Below are 14,009 nucleotides of genomic sequence, written 5' to 3' on the forward strand. Positions count from 1 at the left end.
GCTGTCTTCTGCCTGCCACCTTACAGATCTGTATTCTTGCCCCCTTCACCTTTCGTATTGAGAGGAGATGCTAATGCTTGAGTGGTCCAAGGCGCAATGCATTGATGAACTCAGTGATGTTCTTGCATGTAATTGATTCATGTTTTCTGTGCTTGTCATATTGTCATCCACAAGGAGACAGTTTTTCTGATATCTTCTGCTTGGAGATGACCATGTGAAAATTCACCTGTATCGTTCATTGGTGTTGCTCAGTGAAGTGAGCGACTGATTTAAGTGCTAAATCAGGCACTTCATCTAGGTCCTGCCTTTTCCACTAGAGGTACAACCATGAGCAGAATTACTGTATCCACCCTCTGTCTCAGTTTCTTCATCTATAAAATGGGGATAATACCTACCTCACGGAATGATAAGAGAATTAAATGAATGTGTGTGCGTGTAAAGTGCTTAAAACAAAACCTTGTATAGTAAGCATTATGTCAGTATTTGTTTATCCGTTTGCTTATTTATTCTTTCCAGTTTAAATTTCTTACCATTTTCTCCAAAGTCTTTATGGAAAGAGCAGACAGGCATAGAACTTAAAGAGTAACTCTTAAGAGGAAAACAAGTACGAAAAAATACTAACTTTAGACTGACTTAAATATACTAGGTGCTGAATTTATAAGATTTCATTATTAAACTTATCTTACACTACTCTAAATACTGGAATTGAAGCATCTTATCATTAAAAAAAATAAAAGTAACTCAGCTCAAAACATTTCTTTGGAAATGAAAATCCATGTCACAGATCATTATATTTATAACTCAGTGTAGCTATTTAGTAGATAGAAAAGCAGTCAGAATCTCTTGAACAGTGCACATATTTACTTAACTTGCCTTCGCAAAAATCAAGATTTATTGCCTTTCAAGATAAATTTTGACTAAATATTGACTCTTGGTTCTCAATCATTGTTTACCCGAAAGACCAATAAATCTTGACACTTCTCAACTTGAGTTGGAGTCTACTTGGTATTTATTAATTTATTTCATACGATTTATAATCTTAATAACAACATGCCATGAGATTAAACAAATAAACATTATAGAGTTTACCAAGAGAGGAAAGTCTTTAGTTTCTATTTTCTTTTTTTTTTCCTGCAAAAGCTTTCTTGTTTCCATTTGATCCACAGCTCAAGAGAGATCTCCAGGGTGGCTAAAAATAAAATCTGCCTAGTGACTGCAGGGGCCAGAAGCCCTGACACCAGGGGCCTGCAGACGGGTTCCACGGGGCTCTGAGGCTCCTAGTCCTGCCAGAGGGTGAGCCTCCTCAGAGTCACTTACCCAGCCCCACCTGCAGGGGCTAGTCAAGTGCAGCGCATCTCCTTGAGTTTCACCCCTTCATCCAGGGAGTGACTCTCCATGACATCACAGAGGCAGAGGTCTATGCGGACAGAACCCAGGGCCCGCAGATCCCACTGGGCCCAGTTCAGGGTCTTCTCCAGGGTTTCATACCACTGATCTTGGGAGGGCCTCTGTATGTCCTGGAAGAGGGTGCAGCCACCGAGCTAGTTTTACATCTTCAAGAGACAGTCATCGCCCTTGTGCTTCTCCCAAGCCACCTGGCAGAAGAAGTGACTCGCACGCCCCAGAGCCACAGTGAGACAGTACAACCAGACGCCCATGGAGCCGCAGGTGCAGGAGGCCGACCAGGTGGTTGACAGTGGACTCTACCTCGCTGGAATAATTCTGATGAATCTGGTTGGCAGTGAGGCGCTAACAACAAAAACCGGCGTTGGCCAGTCCTGGAGGCAGAGGATGGTGAGGGTCCCAGCAGTCACAACTAGAAAGGAGGTTGGAAGGTGGTCAGAGATAGGAAGAAGGGGCATCCCAGCATCTGTTCCATCCAGACATTGTCAAAACAAGAGACAGATCCATGAGACCGCCAGGTGTGCTGCCTATATTTTCAATCCGCAGTAATTACCTGTCATGATTTTTCGCTTCATTTCTTACTTAAATATAGTACTTCTAGCTCTGTTAATACAACATGCAAATCAAAACTGACTTAGCAATTTAAATATTTCATTGTGAAAAAAAAAAAAAACCCTCAGCTAACAGCTTGGTGAATGCTTTTATTTTATTTTTTTAAATAATTTTATATGTTTACGTTAGTGGCTGTGCTGGATCTTTGTTGCTGTGTGGGTTTTTCTCTAGTTGCAGTGAGTGGGGCCGCTCTTCGTTGCTGTGTGTGGGCTTCTCATTGCAGTGGCTTCTCTTGTTGCGGAGCATGGCTCTTGGGCCCACAGGCTTCCGTAGTTGTGGCATGTGGGTTTTGCTCACGGGCTTAGTTACTCTGCAGCATGTGGGATCCTCTCAGACCAGGGACTGAACCCTTGTCTCCTGCATTGGCAGGCTGATTCTTTATCACTGAGCCACCAGGGAAGCCCTAGAATACTTAAAAATTTTTAGACCAATTAGTATTCAGATTAGATTTTTTAAAGATCTCTCTTTGGTTGCCACTGTCCTGCAAGTATAGTCAAGTGACATATGATTGTACTTGCAGATGACCTCTGTCTTGAACAGTTGATGGCTCTGGGTCTCGGTTGCCTCTGTCTGGCTCTCTGGATATAATGTGAACTGAACACCCACTGTGTCCAGGTGCAGTGCTTATGCCTCACAGGCATAACATTTGCCATCTTGCTGTGTTGAAAGGAAAATTCCTTAGTTAGGTACATGCATTTTGTATGAGAGGAGTTATTTACTTCTGTTATGTACTTAAGGATATAGCTGTCCTAGCAACAGTTACAGTCCACGCTACAAGTGCCAGCTTAAATTATCCTAAATATGTGTCAGCCACAGTAGGAACATTTCCCTCCAAGTGTTACTTAAACTTTTTAACATGTGTTAGCCCTCTGACTCTGTAGCCCAACTTTTTGAGTCAGATTTTTGGCCAACAATGAGTGACAGTTTCTCTTTACAATCTCTCAGTGCCATGCAAGTCATTTATAGACAAACATAAAATGAAGCCCACTGGACGAAAATTCTTTTCTGATGAACAGAAATGATTTTCAGAATAGTGTAGGAAGAAACCAGCCAGTACATTTCAGGACTACATTTGAGTATGTGTATTCCCTCCCAACCGTGAAGTTTTCATCTCCTGGAGAATTCCCTACCAGAGGACTTAAAACCTTATGGAGAATATAATTTGGAAGTATCATCATTCAAGGGATTCCCAGGTGACACTAATGGTAAAGAACCCTCCTGCCAATGCAGGAGACACAAGAGACATGCGTTCAGTTCCTGGGTCAGGAAGATCCCGTGGAGAAGGAAATGGCAGCCCACTCCAGTATTCTTGCAGGAATAATCCCGTGGGCAGAGGAACCTGACGGGCTACAATCCACGGGGTCACAAAGAGTCAAGCATGACTGAGCAGAGCATACCATCCAAAGTGAGACCATATAACACAGCGACTACCAGCAGCATGTCATATTATTCACATGCGCAATTAGAGGAGGGACACAATTGATTTTTCTTTTTTTTTTTTTTTTTTCTTTATTTCCCCTTTTGCTCCTCTGGTTTCATTTGAGATGCTTATAGGTACTATTTTCGTTATAACAGACAAAATGCACACTCAGAGCCATTTGTTTCACGTGCCGATTCTCCAATCCAAGTATTTCTTATCTTAATTGATTTTATGACTAAGTAGATGTCTCCTACTTTATGGGTCACCACCCGGTCCCAAAGATACAGAGTAACCTAGGTGCTTGAGATAGGATGAAGTTTTGGATCACTTATTTCTAAGGAGGTATTTCTCAGTGTCCTTCACCTTTGTCCTCTTCCTATTGCAATTCTGTAGAATTCTGCAGCCTTAGTTCCACCTGTGTTAACTTGTGAACACACGTGTGACCAGTCTCATCTGGCAGCTGCATCCCCTTCGACAGTGGAGGATGCAGGTCTGGAGGCCAGGGTGCTTTGCTCCAAGTTCCCTTTTTTTGTTGTTTAGTTGCTAAGTCGTGTCTGACTCTTTGCAACCCCATGTACTCCAGCACGCCAGGCTTCCCCGTCTCTTACTATCTCCCAGAGTTTGCTCAAACTTATGTCCACTGGGTCAGTGATGCCATCCAACCATCTCATCCTCTGTCACCCCTTCTCTTGCCCTCAACTTCCCTTAGTGGACACCAAAGCTACCTTGCAAAAATCACTTCTTCCCTGTGCCCAACAAGCCTTTGTTTAAACACTGTGCCCAGCTTTATGCTAATGCTAGGCTTGTGAAACAGAATTTTCTACTGTATACCGAGTGTGACATATTATTTTTAAAAAGTGCTTATTTGACGTTTTCTTAATGAGCCAATGGTTATAGACTGTAAGCTAGGAAAGCTAAGTTCTTCATGCCTTTTCCCCCTAATTCTTATAAAACTGTAAGTCATTGAAATCCCCATTTCTGTTTTCTGACCATGCCTGGAAGCATGTGGAACCTTAGTTCCCCAGCCAGGGATCAAACGCCTGCCCTCTGCAGTAGAAGCTTAATCACTGGCTCACCAGGGAAGTCCTATTATTTTCCTTCATTTTAGAAAATCTGATTCTTAGGGCATTTGATTAGGCTCCAGGCATTCAATCCATGTTTGCCCAGCACTTCCCACGGCTCACTGTCTCCCCCAGAGAACACCTGGGGGAGGGAGGAGGCAGGACCTGGGCTGCTTCCGCTCTTCGGGCCATCAGTCCTTACTCGGCGCGCCCGAAACTTGCCAGTTTTGATTTTTCTGTTTTAACAGAGCAAATGAAAGTCCGTCCGCGCACTCTCTTTCTCTTCTCTCTTTTATAAAGGCAGCTTGTCTTCTGTTTGTTCCTGTTCTCTTCTTAGGGCGTTTCTTCCTTCCCAATACAAAGTCCTGGATTTCCCCTACCAAGTGAGCTGGGGAGGGTAGTGAGGCTGGCTCCACTTAGAATGCCTTGGGTGAGTTCTCTCGCTAGTGAATCACCTGGGTCCAGGCACAGACCTCGTTACTTTTCTCTTGTGCCCATGAATTTTCCACCTGCCGGCTGGGGCTAAGAGGGCTGTCGCCGGGAGCCAGGAAGTAGAGGGAGATGGTTGGTTGGCGTCTCAAGATCTCAGCCTCAGTAACACCTCACTGCAGCCAAATGAGCTAACTAGGTACCCTCGTTAGAAGAAAGACTATGCCCTCGTGGAGAATTACGCCAACATTTCTGCTTCAGCCCCCAGCAACAGACATTTTTGGGTGTCTGTAGTGAAAGGCCCCTTGGGAAATGGACTGTACAAGCAGCAAATAGGATTTTGGTTAAATGGTGACATTTGTTTCCAAAGTGTATCAGAAGGAAGCTTAGCTCTTCAGAACATGTGTTCATTAAAGATTGAAGTGGGGTGGGAAGCAGTAAAAAAAAAAAAAGGGCAGTAGGTTCTCTTGTGAGATAGTTTTTTGTTCCTATGAATTGAATACACTCTCTGAAAAGTTTCAAAAAGAGATGGGGAAGAATGTATTTACTTTGATCCTACATGTAGAGTGTTCTCTACTACAAATGCCTTTTAATTTAGAAACATTGTTGAAAAGTCTGTTTGAAAGTACATGAAAATGTAATATGTAAATAAGTTCTAATTAGTTATTTCGGTTAATTATTTTTTTGTCTCTGCTTTGCAGCTCTATTTTTCCTCCTCAGAAGGTTCCTTGTCAGAGTCCAGCTTTGGCCTCCTCCAAAAAAATGTGTTTTTCTAGTGGTCATTATTAAGATAATACATTCCCGCCCCGCCTCTGGTTGAAAACCTCATAGTGATAGAGTAAAATCCCAGGGTGTTATGGGGAATTGTTTCAGTTTTAGTCCGCAATTTGCTAGGAGGATATTAAAGCAGGAAATCTTGCAGTTAATTGAAAGAACGGGTATATCCTTCTTCAAATAAATGGTATCTGTTATTATTTAGAAAATGAATCTATACCAGGCCACTTACTGGACTCTAATCTTTCCTGACTACCCTGTGTTCTTTCAATGACAGATACATTGGATTTGGAGATTAAAAGTTTTAATTCTTTCTAAGTCAAATAAAATGCTTCTCAGTGACTGCGCTAGAAAAAAACACTGGTAAAATGAACTGTTGTTTCTACATAGTAAATTTTTGAAAATTGACTAAGAATTTGAAACGTTGAGTTTAGAAGCCTAGAAAGTAAACTATGTGACAAATTATGAGCTTTTCACTTAGCAATCTACCCTCCCTCTGCAGTTCACTTAATTAGAATCAGAATTTTTGAGCATGGAGGGACTTTTGCAGTCACCTAGAAATCAGGGAACTCTCCCCAGCTTTTACCCACCGCAGTCCCTGGTGGTGGTTGGTTGGGTAGAAATGCAAGTTCCTGGGCCCTACCCCAGATTTACAGGGTCAGAATCTCTGGGGTCAGGTTGAGGCTGAGAGGGACTACATTTTTTACAAACATCTCCAGAAAATTTTGATGCTCAATGAATTTGGCAAACCACTGGTTTAGGCTGACTCCTTTATTTTGTGGTGAGGAAAGGCAGCCTGGGGAGTTTGATGGGTCAGGCTCATCGTGTTCCCATAGGAAAGAGCAAGCGTCCTGACTCTGTGTTAGTTGCTTCTGTCATGTCTGACTCTCTGCAACGCTCTGGACTGTAGCCCGCCAGGCTCCTCTGTCTGTGGGATTTCCCAGGCAAGAATACTGGAGTGGGTTGCCAGTGAGTAGCTATTCCCTGTTCCAGGGGATCTTCGCAATTCAAGGAGGGAACCTGGGTCACCTGCATTACTGGCAGATTCTTTACCATCTGAGCCACCAGGGTTCCTGACTCTAGACTTATGCTTGTCCGTACACATGTATCCAGAACACTCCTATGCACAGGGAGAAGTCGAAACCTAGGTCATTAGAAGCTGTCAACTTTTAAAACAAAAAAGGTTGAGTTTAGTGCCCAAAATTGAGTTTATTTGGGAATAGCAGAGGAATTGCTTTGCAACATGCAAACTATGGTGAACCATAAGCAAGTTTGGAGAACAGTGGAGAGGAGCAATTCTATTAGGAAAGGGGAAGCTGGGAGGGGCTCTGTTGAAGGAAAGTTCATTGGAGGACAGTGAGTAAGTGGTTGTGGTGGCTTCTCATTGGCTGGATTATTGACGGACAAGGAGAAAATCTTCCTTCTTCGTGCTTGGCTATATAAAGTAAGCTGCTGCAAATAACATATGCCTGAGACTTCCTCTTTCAGGGCTTTCTGCGTCCATTTTGAATGAGGTATTCTGTTATATTCATTTTTGTAGGGTGATTTCAGCATCAAAAGTAGGAGAGCATGGTTCTAAATAAGTTATAAAAGTAACGACACCCAAGAACTAGAGGGAGGAGTTTATGTGCCGCTGCTTGTGTCTCAGCTAAAACAAGTATGAACCCTGGCCATGTTCTCTTTCTCTTTTATGAGCCTGGACACCTGTGCAAAGTGCTGAGACTATTGAGCTTATTGAGTTGAACCCTCAGCCTGTTAAGCTTTGAACCTGTGTGCCTGGTTGATATAAACATTTGTAGGCTATATGCTTTCTTAAAAAGCACGCTTGTGTATTTTAATATTGCCTATGTATTAGGTTGTATCTAGGAGATAATAATAAAGTCATTAAAAGTTATAGAATAATAAGCCCAGTAGGATCTACTAAAGCATTCAGCAAATGCTGACTGATGTTTATTGTATCTCAAATTCAAACAAGCAAAAGCAAAAAAGCTAAAGTAACTTACATTTATTTTTTGCAATGTTATATGGTGAACGTTTCAGCTATAATGGTGCTCCCAGATTTCTACAAGATCATGTTCACTTTCTAAATCATTAGGGAAGATTGAATTCTGTTCAGTGTCATTTCGGTGTTAAGTCGGCTTGAATGTCTCCAGTGTCTAGAATGTGTCAAGTTCTGCTCAACTGTGTTTCACAGTCCACATGTGGCCGTGTTTAATGTGTAATTCTTGGAGCAGGCAACATATCTGCCTGGGGGTATTCACCAAAGTAGGCTGTTTCCAAGAGGCAGGTGAGCAGGTTAGGAGGATCAATTCCAGAATAGTTCTGGGACGTTAAAATCTCTTTGTATGCATGAGGCTGTTTATGTGCCAAATAATATTCAGTTGATCCTCTCCTCAACATAAACATTTATGGCTGGTCTGTCGTGTGTAAAGCTCTGTGTTAAGTGCTGAGGATAAAAAATAGATCTGAGCAGTTTATAGTGTGGTTGTGGCTATAACAGCATGTCAAAAAGCACAGTCGTTTAGGGAGGCATGCGCTATGTGCCACATGAGCACCATGCCCAGTGGGTGCAGCAGATGGCATTCCAGTGTTCAGAGCCTGGTGAGGGCACCTCCCACTCCCAACAGAAGCAGCAGGTGTGTTTGGCTTTTCCTTATCAATTTCACGCATATCTCAGTCCTTAGCCAATCTGAAAAATAGGAGCTTGTTACGATCTTAGTTGCTACTCAACCGTAAAGAAGTAGTTATTCTAAGAAGACAGTATTAAACTCTGGAAGCACAATTCCAATACATTTACTGCCCATCTTTCAATATCTCTTGTATTCCAAAACAGTGGGATCTAGTTCTCTTTCTGGAGGGTACTTTGTGGACCTGCTTGATGTCATTTTATTTGTGATGAACATGAAAGCTCTAGGAATTTTCTGATAACTTTCATTCATGAATTTATGTAAGTATCCTCTTAGGTTGTCAAACATGTTTGAGCTCCTTCTAGTGGAAATGGGAGCAACTCTGATTATATTATTATTACTATTATTATTAAGAGTAATCTATGCTTTCCTGGTGGTTCAGGTAAAGAATCTACTTGCAATGTGGGAGACCCAGGTTCTATGACTGGGTCAGGGAGATCCCCTGGAGAAGGGAATGGCTACCCACTCCAGTACTCTTGCCTGGAGAATTCCATGGACAGAGGGCTACATAGCCTGGTGGGCTGCAGTCCACGGCGTTGCAAAGAGTTGGGCGTGACTGAGCGACTAACAGTTTCATTTTGTACCCATTTTATGAAATAAGCTTAATGTGAGATTTCTTTGATCAATATAGTTCTTGGCATCCAACCATGAAATGGGCCATGAGGAAGGGTTTCTAAAATGAAATCCGTAGATAAGACATGTCAGAAAAGTGATGCTGTTTATATAATCCTGATGACCTGTTCTGGATGTTGTCTTTTGGGTTGATTGTAACAGAATTTCTGTTATCAATAGAATGTAGTTCCTCTTAGCTAAAGGTAAATAATGGCTTCTTTTTTGTCAAGGCCACGATTATTACCAGCTTGCCTGTCAGTACCAGGACGGTACTCAACAGAATCATGAAAAAGGCCTTGGCAATCATTTGCAGGCAGTCAGTGGTCTTCAGTGATGGGCAGGATCTGGCAAAGTAGAGACTGGAGAAAAGGATATCATGAAAGAAGTAAATCATGCCAAGATATGGAGGGTGAAGTGAGCATACTGTGTATATTTGGGGAACAATGAGGAGAGAATTTTCTGACTTCAGCCAAGAGGTTCTATTCCCATTAGAGAGTCATAGGAGTGGGTAGTTGGCAAGGAGAGGTAGGGGCCAATCAAAGGACACATTCCTTTCACTGATTTTGTCAGCAAAGGAAGGCTACATGTCAGGTTTTAGGATCATCTTAGAATCAGACAAGTTTAGAACCCAACCCAATCTCCATCTCTGCCTGGCTATGCTGTGCTTAGTTGCTCAGTCGTGTCCAACTCTTTGCGACCCCGTGAACTGTAGCCTGCCAGGCTCCTCTGTCCATGGGATTTTCCAGGCAAGAGCACTGGAGTGGATTGCCATTCCCTTCTTCAGCGGATCTTCTCAACCCAGGGATTGAACTGATGTCTCCCACATTGCAGGCAGATTCTTTACCATCTGAGTCACCAGGGAAGCCCTTGACTGGCTGGGTGACCTCAAGACAAAATATTTCACCTGGATAAATAAACCTTAGTTTATTCATCTGTAAAAAAGAGCTGATGATATCTTCCTCATAGAGTTGTTGCATGGGTTAAATAAACTCCTATGTGAGAAGCCGTCAGCCAAGTGCCTGGTGGAAGTAGGATTTCTGAGGAGGAAGAGAGGAGATGAAGGGGCGTTGGTTGTAGAGAGACGGTCTCTGGCTGCTGTGCACAGAAGAAGTGGAATCAGAAGAGATCAGAAATGTACCAGTGTCAGCAGCCCCCCAGGAGGCGAAAGGGGGAAGCTGCCCGGCTAGGAAGGAGGCGTGCATGCTCAGTCAGCCGTGTCCGACTTTTTGCCACCCCTGGACTGCAGCCCACCAGGTTCCTCTGTCCATGGGATTTCCCAGGCAAGAATACTGGAGTGGGTGGCCGTTTCCTTCAGGGGATCTTGCTGACCCAGGGATCAAACCCACATCTCCTGCATTGCAGGCGGAAGAAGGGGACGTGTCTGTATATGTATTCTCTGCAATTTCTTTCCTGCTGTTGACTTTTGTTTCACTTGAGGATTGTGTAACTTCATTCTACAGTGCTAGAAAAGTACCACAATCACAGACTTTTCTTCTGCCCTGAACAGGATGCCAGAGATCCATAGGCCTTTCCCACGGGAAAGCCAAGGTGTGCAACTACAGCGGGTGGTATTACTGCGGCAGCTGCCACGTGGACGACAGCTTCCTGATCCCGGCCCGCATAGTCCACAACTGGGACACTTCAAAATACAAGGTGGGTGCTGAACCTGGGTTCACTGCATAATAGTGATTTTGCTTTTTTACTTGTTGTCACGTGGATTCTAAAGAGAATGAGACTTTGAAGCAGACCTGATTAAGGTCATCTCATAAAAGCTACAACTTTATGCTCTTTTCCCACTTGGTACTATTTCTATTGCATTATTTGGGGCTTCCCTTGTATTTCAGTCAATAAGGAATCTACCTGCAATGCAGGAGACCCAGGTTCGATTCCTGGGTCAGGAAGATTCTCTGGAGAAGGAAATGGCAACCCACTCCAGTATTCTTGCTTGGGAAATCCCATGGACAGAGGAGCCTGGTGGGCTACAATCCATGGGGTCGCAAAGAGTCAGACACAACTGAGCAACTAAACCACCATTGCATTATTTTCCTCCCTTCTAGGCTGGGAATCATAGACTGATAATTTCTACATTTAACTCCAGCTCCAGTTTTGCTACTGAAAGTGAGACCTGTGGATTTAATTGCCTGGTGGCATTTATTTCAACTGTAGTTTTCAACCTAGTCATCCTTTAGACCTGTGAACTGGTTAGCTCCGTTGCACAGCATGTCTACCCTTGTGTAAACCAAATTGCATAAATCAAATTTGGCAAGTCAAGGAATCTAACCCCCACTGGAGTCATACTCTAGGCTTAGGATATTTATTTATTTTTTGTGTGGTCCTGGGTCCCGGGACCCAATAGAAAATTCTGTTACCTGATCTGACTAGAAGCTTTCCTCATTCTTCTGCCAGAATATTGTCACATCTGCCTTGAACGAACCTTCCATGCAAGGTGCTACATACAAAAACAGGCTGTATGATGGGTTTTATACCTCCTTGCTAACAGATGTCTGAGGCTTGCTTTCATTCTAACGGTATCGCCCCGGAGCAACGTGGGCGGATATGGAACATGTAGCCGCTACCTACCTATCATCTTTGAAGTCTAAAGTGAAACTGACCACTGTGACTGGCCAGTCGGCTTGGATCCTTTCCTGCATCCTGTCATGTTCAGTAATCATCCACATATCTTTAATCTGCCTCCTCCCTGAGGAGTCCTTCTCAGCATATACCTCCTACTTCAAGGAGAAACTGAAGCTAGGAGATTTGAATACGAATACCTGCAAGTCTGCCTACATCTGTATCTGTCCTTACTGCCTCCCCTCCTGGGCTGGGAAGAAGAAGAGCCCTTTCCCTCATTTAGAGATGGTCCTTCCACATATGCTCCAGGTACTTTTACCCATCTCAGGAATCCCTGCTCTTTGTTCCAGAGCTGATAGAAGAATGTCCTCCTTGATGAAACCTCTGGTGCTTCCTGCTTTCTCCATCTGTACTTTATGTTAGTTCCCCCCATGGGCTTCCCTGGTGGCTCAGAGGTAAAGAATCCGCCTGCAATTCAGGAGATACAGGTTTGGTCCCTGGGTCGGGAAGATCCTCTGGAGGAAGAAATGGCAACCCACTCTAGTATTCTATCCTGGAGAATTCCATGGACAGAGGAGCCTGGCGGGCTACAGTCCATGCGGTTGCAAAGAGTTGGACACAACTTAGCAACTAAATAAGAATTTCTCCCTATGCCACCACCACGCATGTGTGGATCTCTGGAATTGCACTTATTTAGGGGTTAATAGCAGGAACTTTTGTTCAACAGGCCTTTATAAAAATCCTCTCTCTACCTCTAATTAGGTGCTTGACGGGTTGAGGCAAATTACTTGAACTTTCCTGAGCTTCCATTTCCTAATCTGTAGAATGAACCCAGACTACCTGGCTTCAAGTCTTAGCTTTGTCACTTAGTAGCTATCTAATTGGATTTCCCTGGTGGCTCAGATGGTAAAGAATTAGCCTGCAATGCGAGAGACCTGGATTTGATCCATCCCTGGGTCAAGAAAATCCCCTGGAGGAGGGCATGTCAACCCACTCCAGTGTTCTTGTCTGGAGAATCCCCATGGATAGAGGAGCCTGGCGGGCTACAGTCCATGGGTAGCAATGAGTTGGACACCACTGAGTGATTAAGCACACACACACAATAGTAGGAATAGCCCCTACTTCTTTTTTTTTTTCTTTTTTTTTTTTTTATTATTTTTTTTTTTTTCCAGTGGGTTTGTCAATACCTTGATATGAATCAGCCATGGATTTACATGTATTCCCAATCCCGATCCCCCCTCCCACCTCCCTCTCCACCCGATTCCTCTGGGTCTTCCCAGTGCACCAGGCCCGAGCACTTGTCTCATGCATCCCACCTGGGCTGGTGATCTGTTTCACCATAGATAGTATACATGCTGTTCTTTTGAAACATCCCACCCTCACCTTCTCCCACAGAGTTCAAAAGTCTGTTCTGTATTTCTGTGTCTCTTTTTCTGTTTTGCATATAGGGTTATCGTTACCATCTTTCTAAATTCCATATATATGTGTTAGTATGCTGTAATGTTCTTTATCTTTCTGGCTTACTTCACTCTGTATAATGGGCTCCAGCTTCATCCATCTCATTAGGACTGATTCAAATGAATTCTTTTTAATGGCTGAGTAATATTCCATGGTGTATATGTACCACAGCTTCCTTATCCATTCATCTGCTGATGGGCATCTAGGTTGCTTCCATGTCCTGGCTATTATAAACAGTGCTGCGATGAACATTGGGGTGCACGTGTCTCTTTCAGATCTGGTTTCCTCAGTGTGTATGCCCAGAAGTGGGATTGCTGGGTCATATGGCAGTTCTATTTCCAGTTTTTTAAGAAATCTCCACACTGTTTTCCATAGTGGCTGTACTAGTTTGCATTCCCACCAACAGTGTAAGAGGGTTCCCTTTTCTCCACACCCTCTCCAGCATTTATTGCTTGTAGACTTTTGGATAGCAGCCATCCTGACTGGCGTGTAATGGTACCTCATTGTGGTTTTGATTTGCATTTCTCTAATAATGAGTGATGTTGAGCATCTTTTCATGTGTTTGTTAGCCATCTGTATGTCTTCTTTGGAGAAATGTCTGTTTAGTTCTTTGGCCCATTTTTTGATTGGGTCATTTATTTTTCTGGAATTGAGCTGCAGGAGTTGCTTGTATAATTTTGAGATTAATCCTTTGTCTGTTTCTTCATTTGCTATTATTTTCTCCCAATCTGAGTAGCCCCTACTTCTTAAGGTTGCTATTTGCTTAAATGAATAATTCACAGAAAACATCTAGTGCAGTGTCTAGAATGTAAATAAGTGCTCAATTAATGCCAGCTTTTACAATGATTGAATATAAGATAACTCTAAATCTCTTTACCTGACATAAAGACATTTATGATCTCTAGTCCCAGCCTTTCTAGCCCTTCCATCCACTGCCTCCCACCCCTGAGTCTCTTAAGGAAGAGCACAGTCCTTCCCATC

The 14,009-nt window shown here is 43.2% G+C and overlaps 1 protein-coding gene across 1 annotated transcript in view; it reads left to right on the top strand.

The window, feature by feature from the left end:
* Window positions 1-14,009, top strand: part of PLEKHM3 (pleckstrin homology domain containing M3) — a 203,934-nt gene that overhangs the window by 68,571 nt on the left and 121,354 nt on the right. The window contains exon 4 of the mRNA XM_043444821.1: window positions 10,507-10,652. Coding sequence (XP_043300756.1) covers window positions 10,507-10,652 — 146 coding nt within the window. The remainder of the gene's footprint in view (window positions 1-10,506; window positions 10,653-14,009) is intronic.

Source organism: Cervus canadensis, chromosome 24 (assembly GCF_019320065.1).
Source record: "Cervus canadensis isolate Bull #8, Minnesota chromosome 24, ASM1932006v1, whole genome shotgun sequence".
Taxonomy (NCBI): Eukaryota; Metazoa; Chordata; class Mammalia; order Artiodactyla; family Cervidae; genus Cervus; species Cervus canadensis.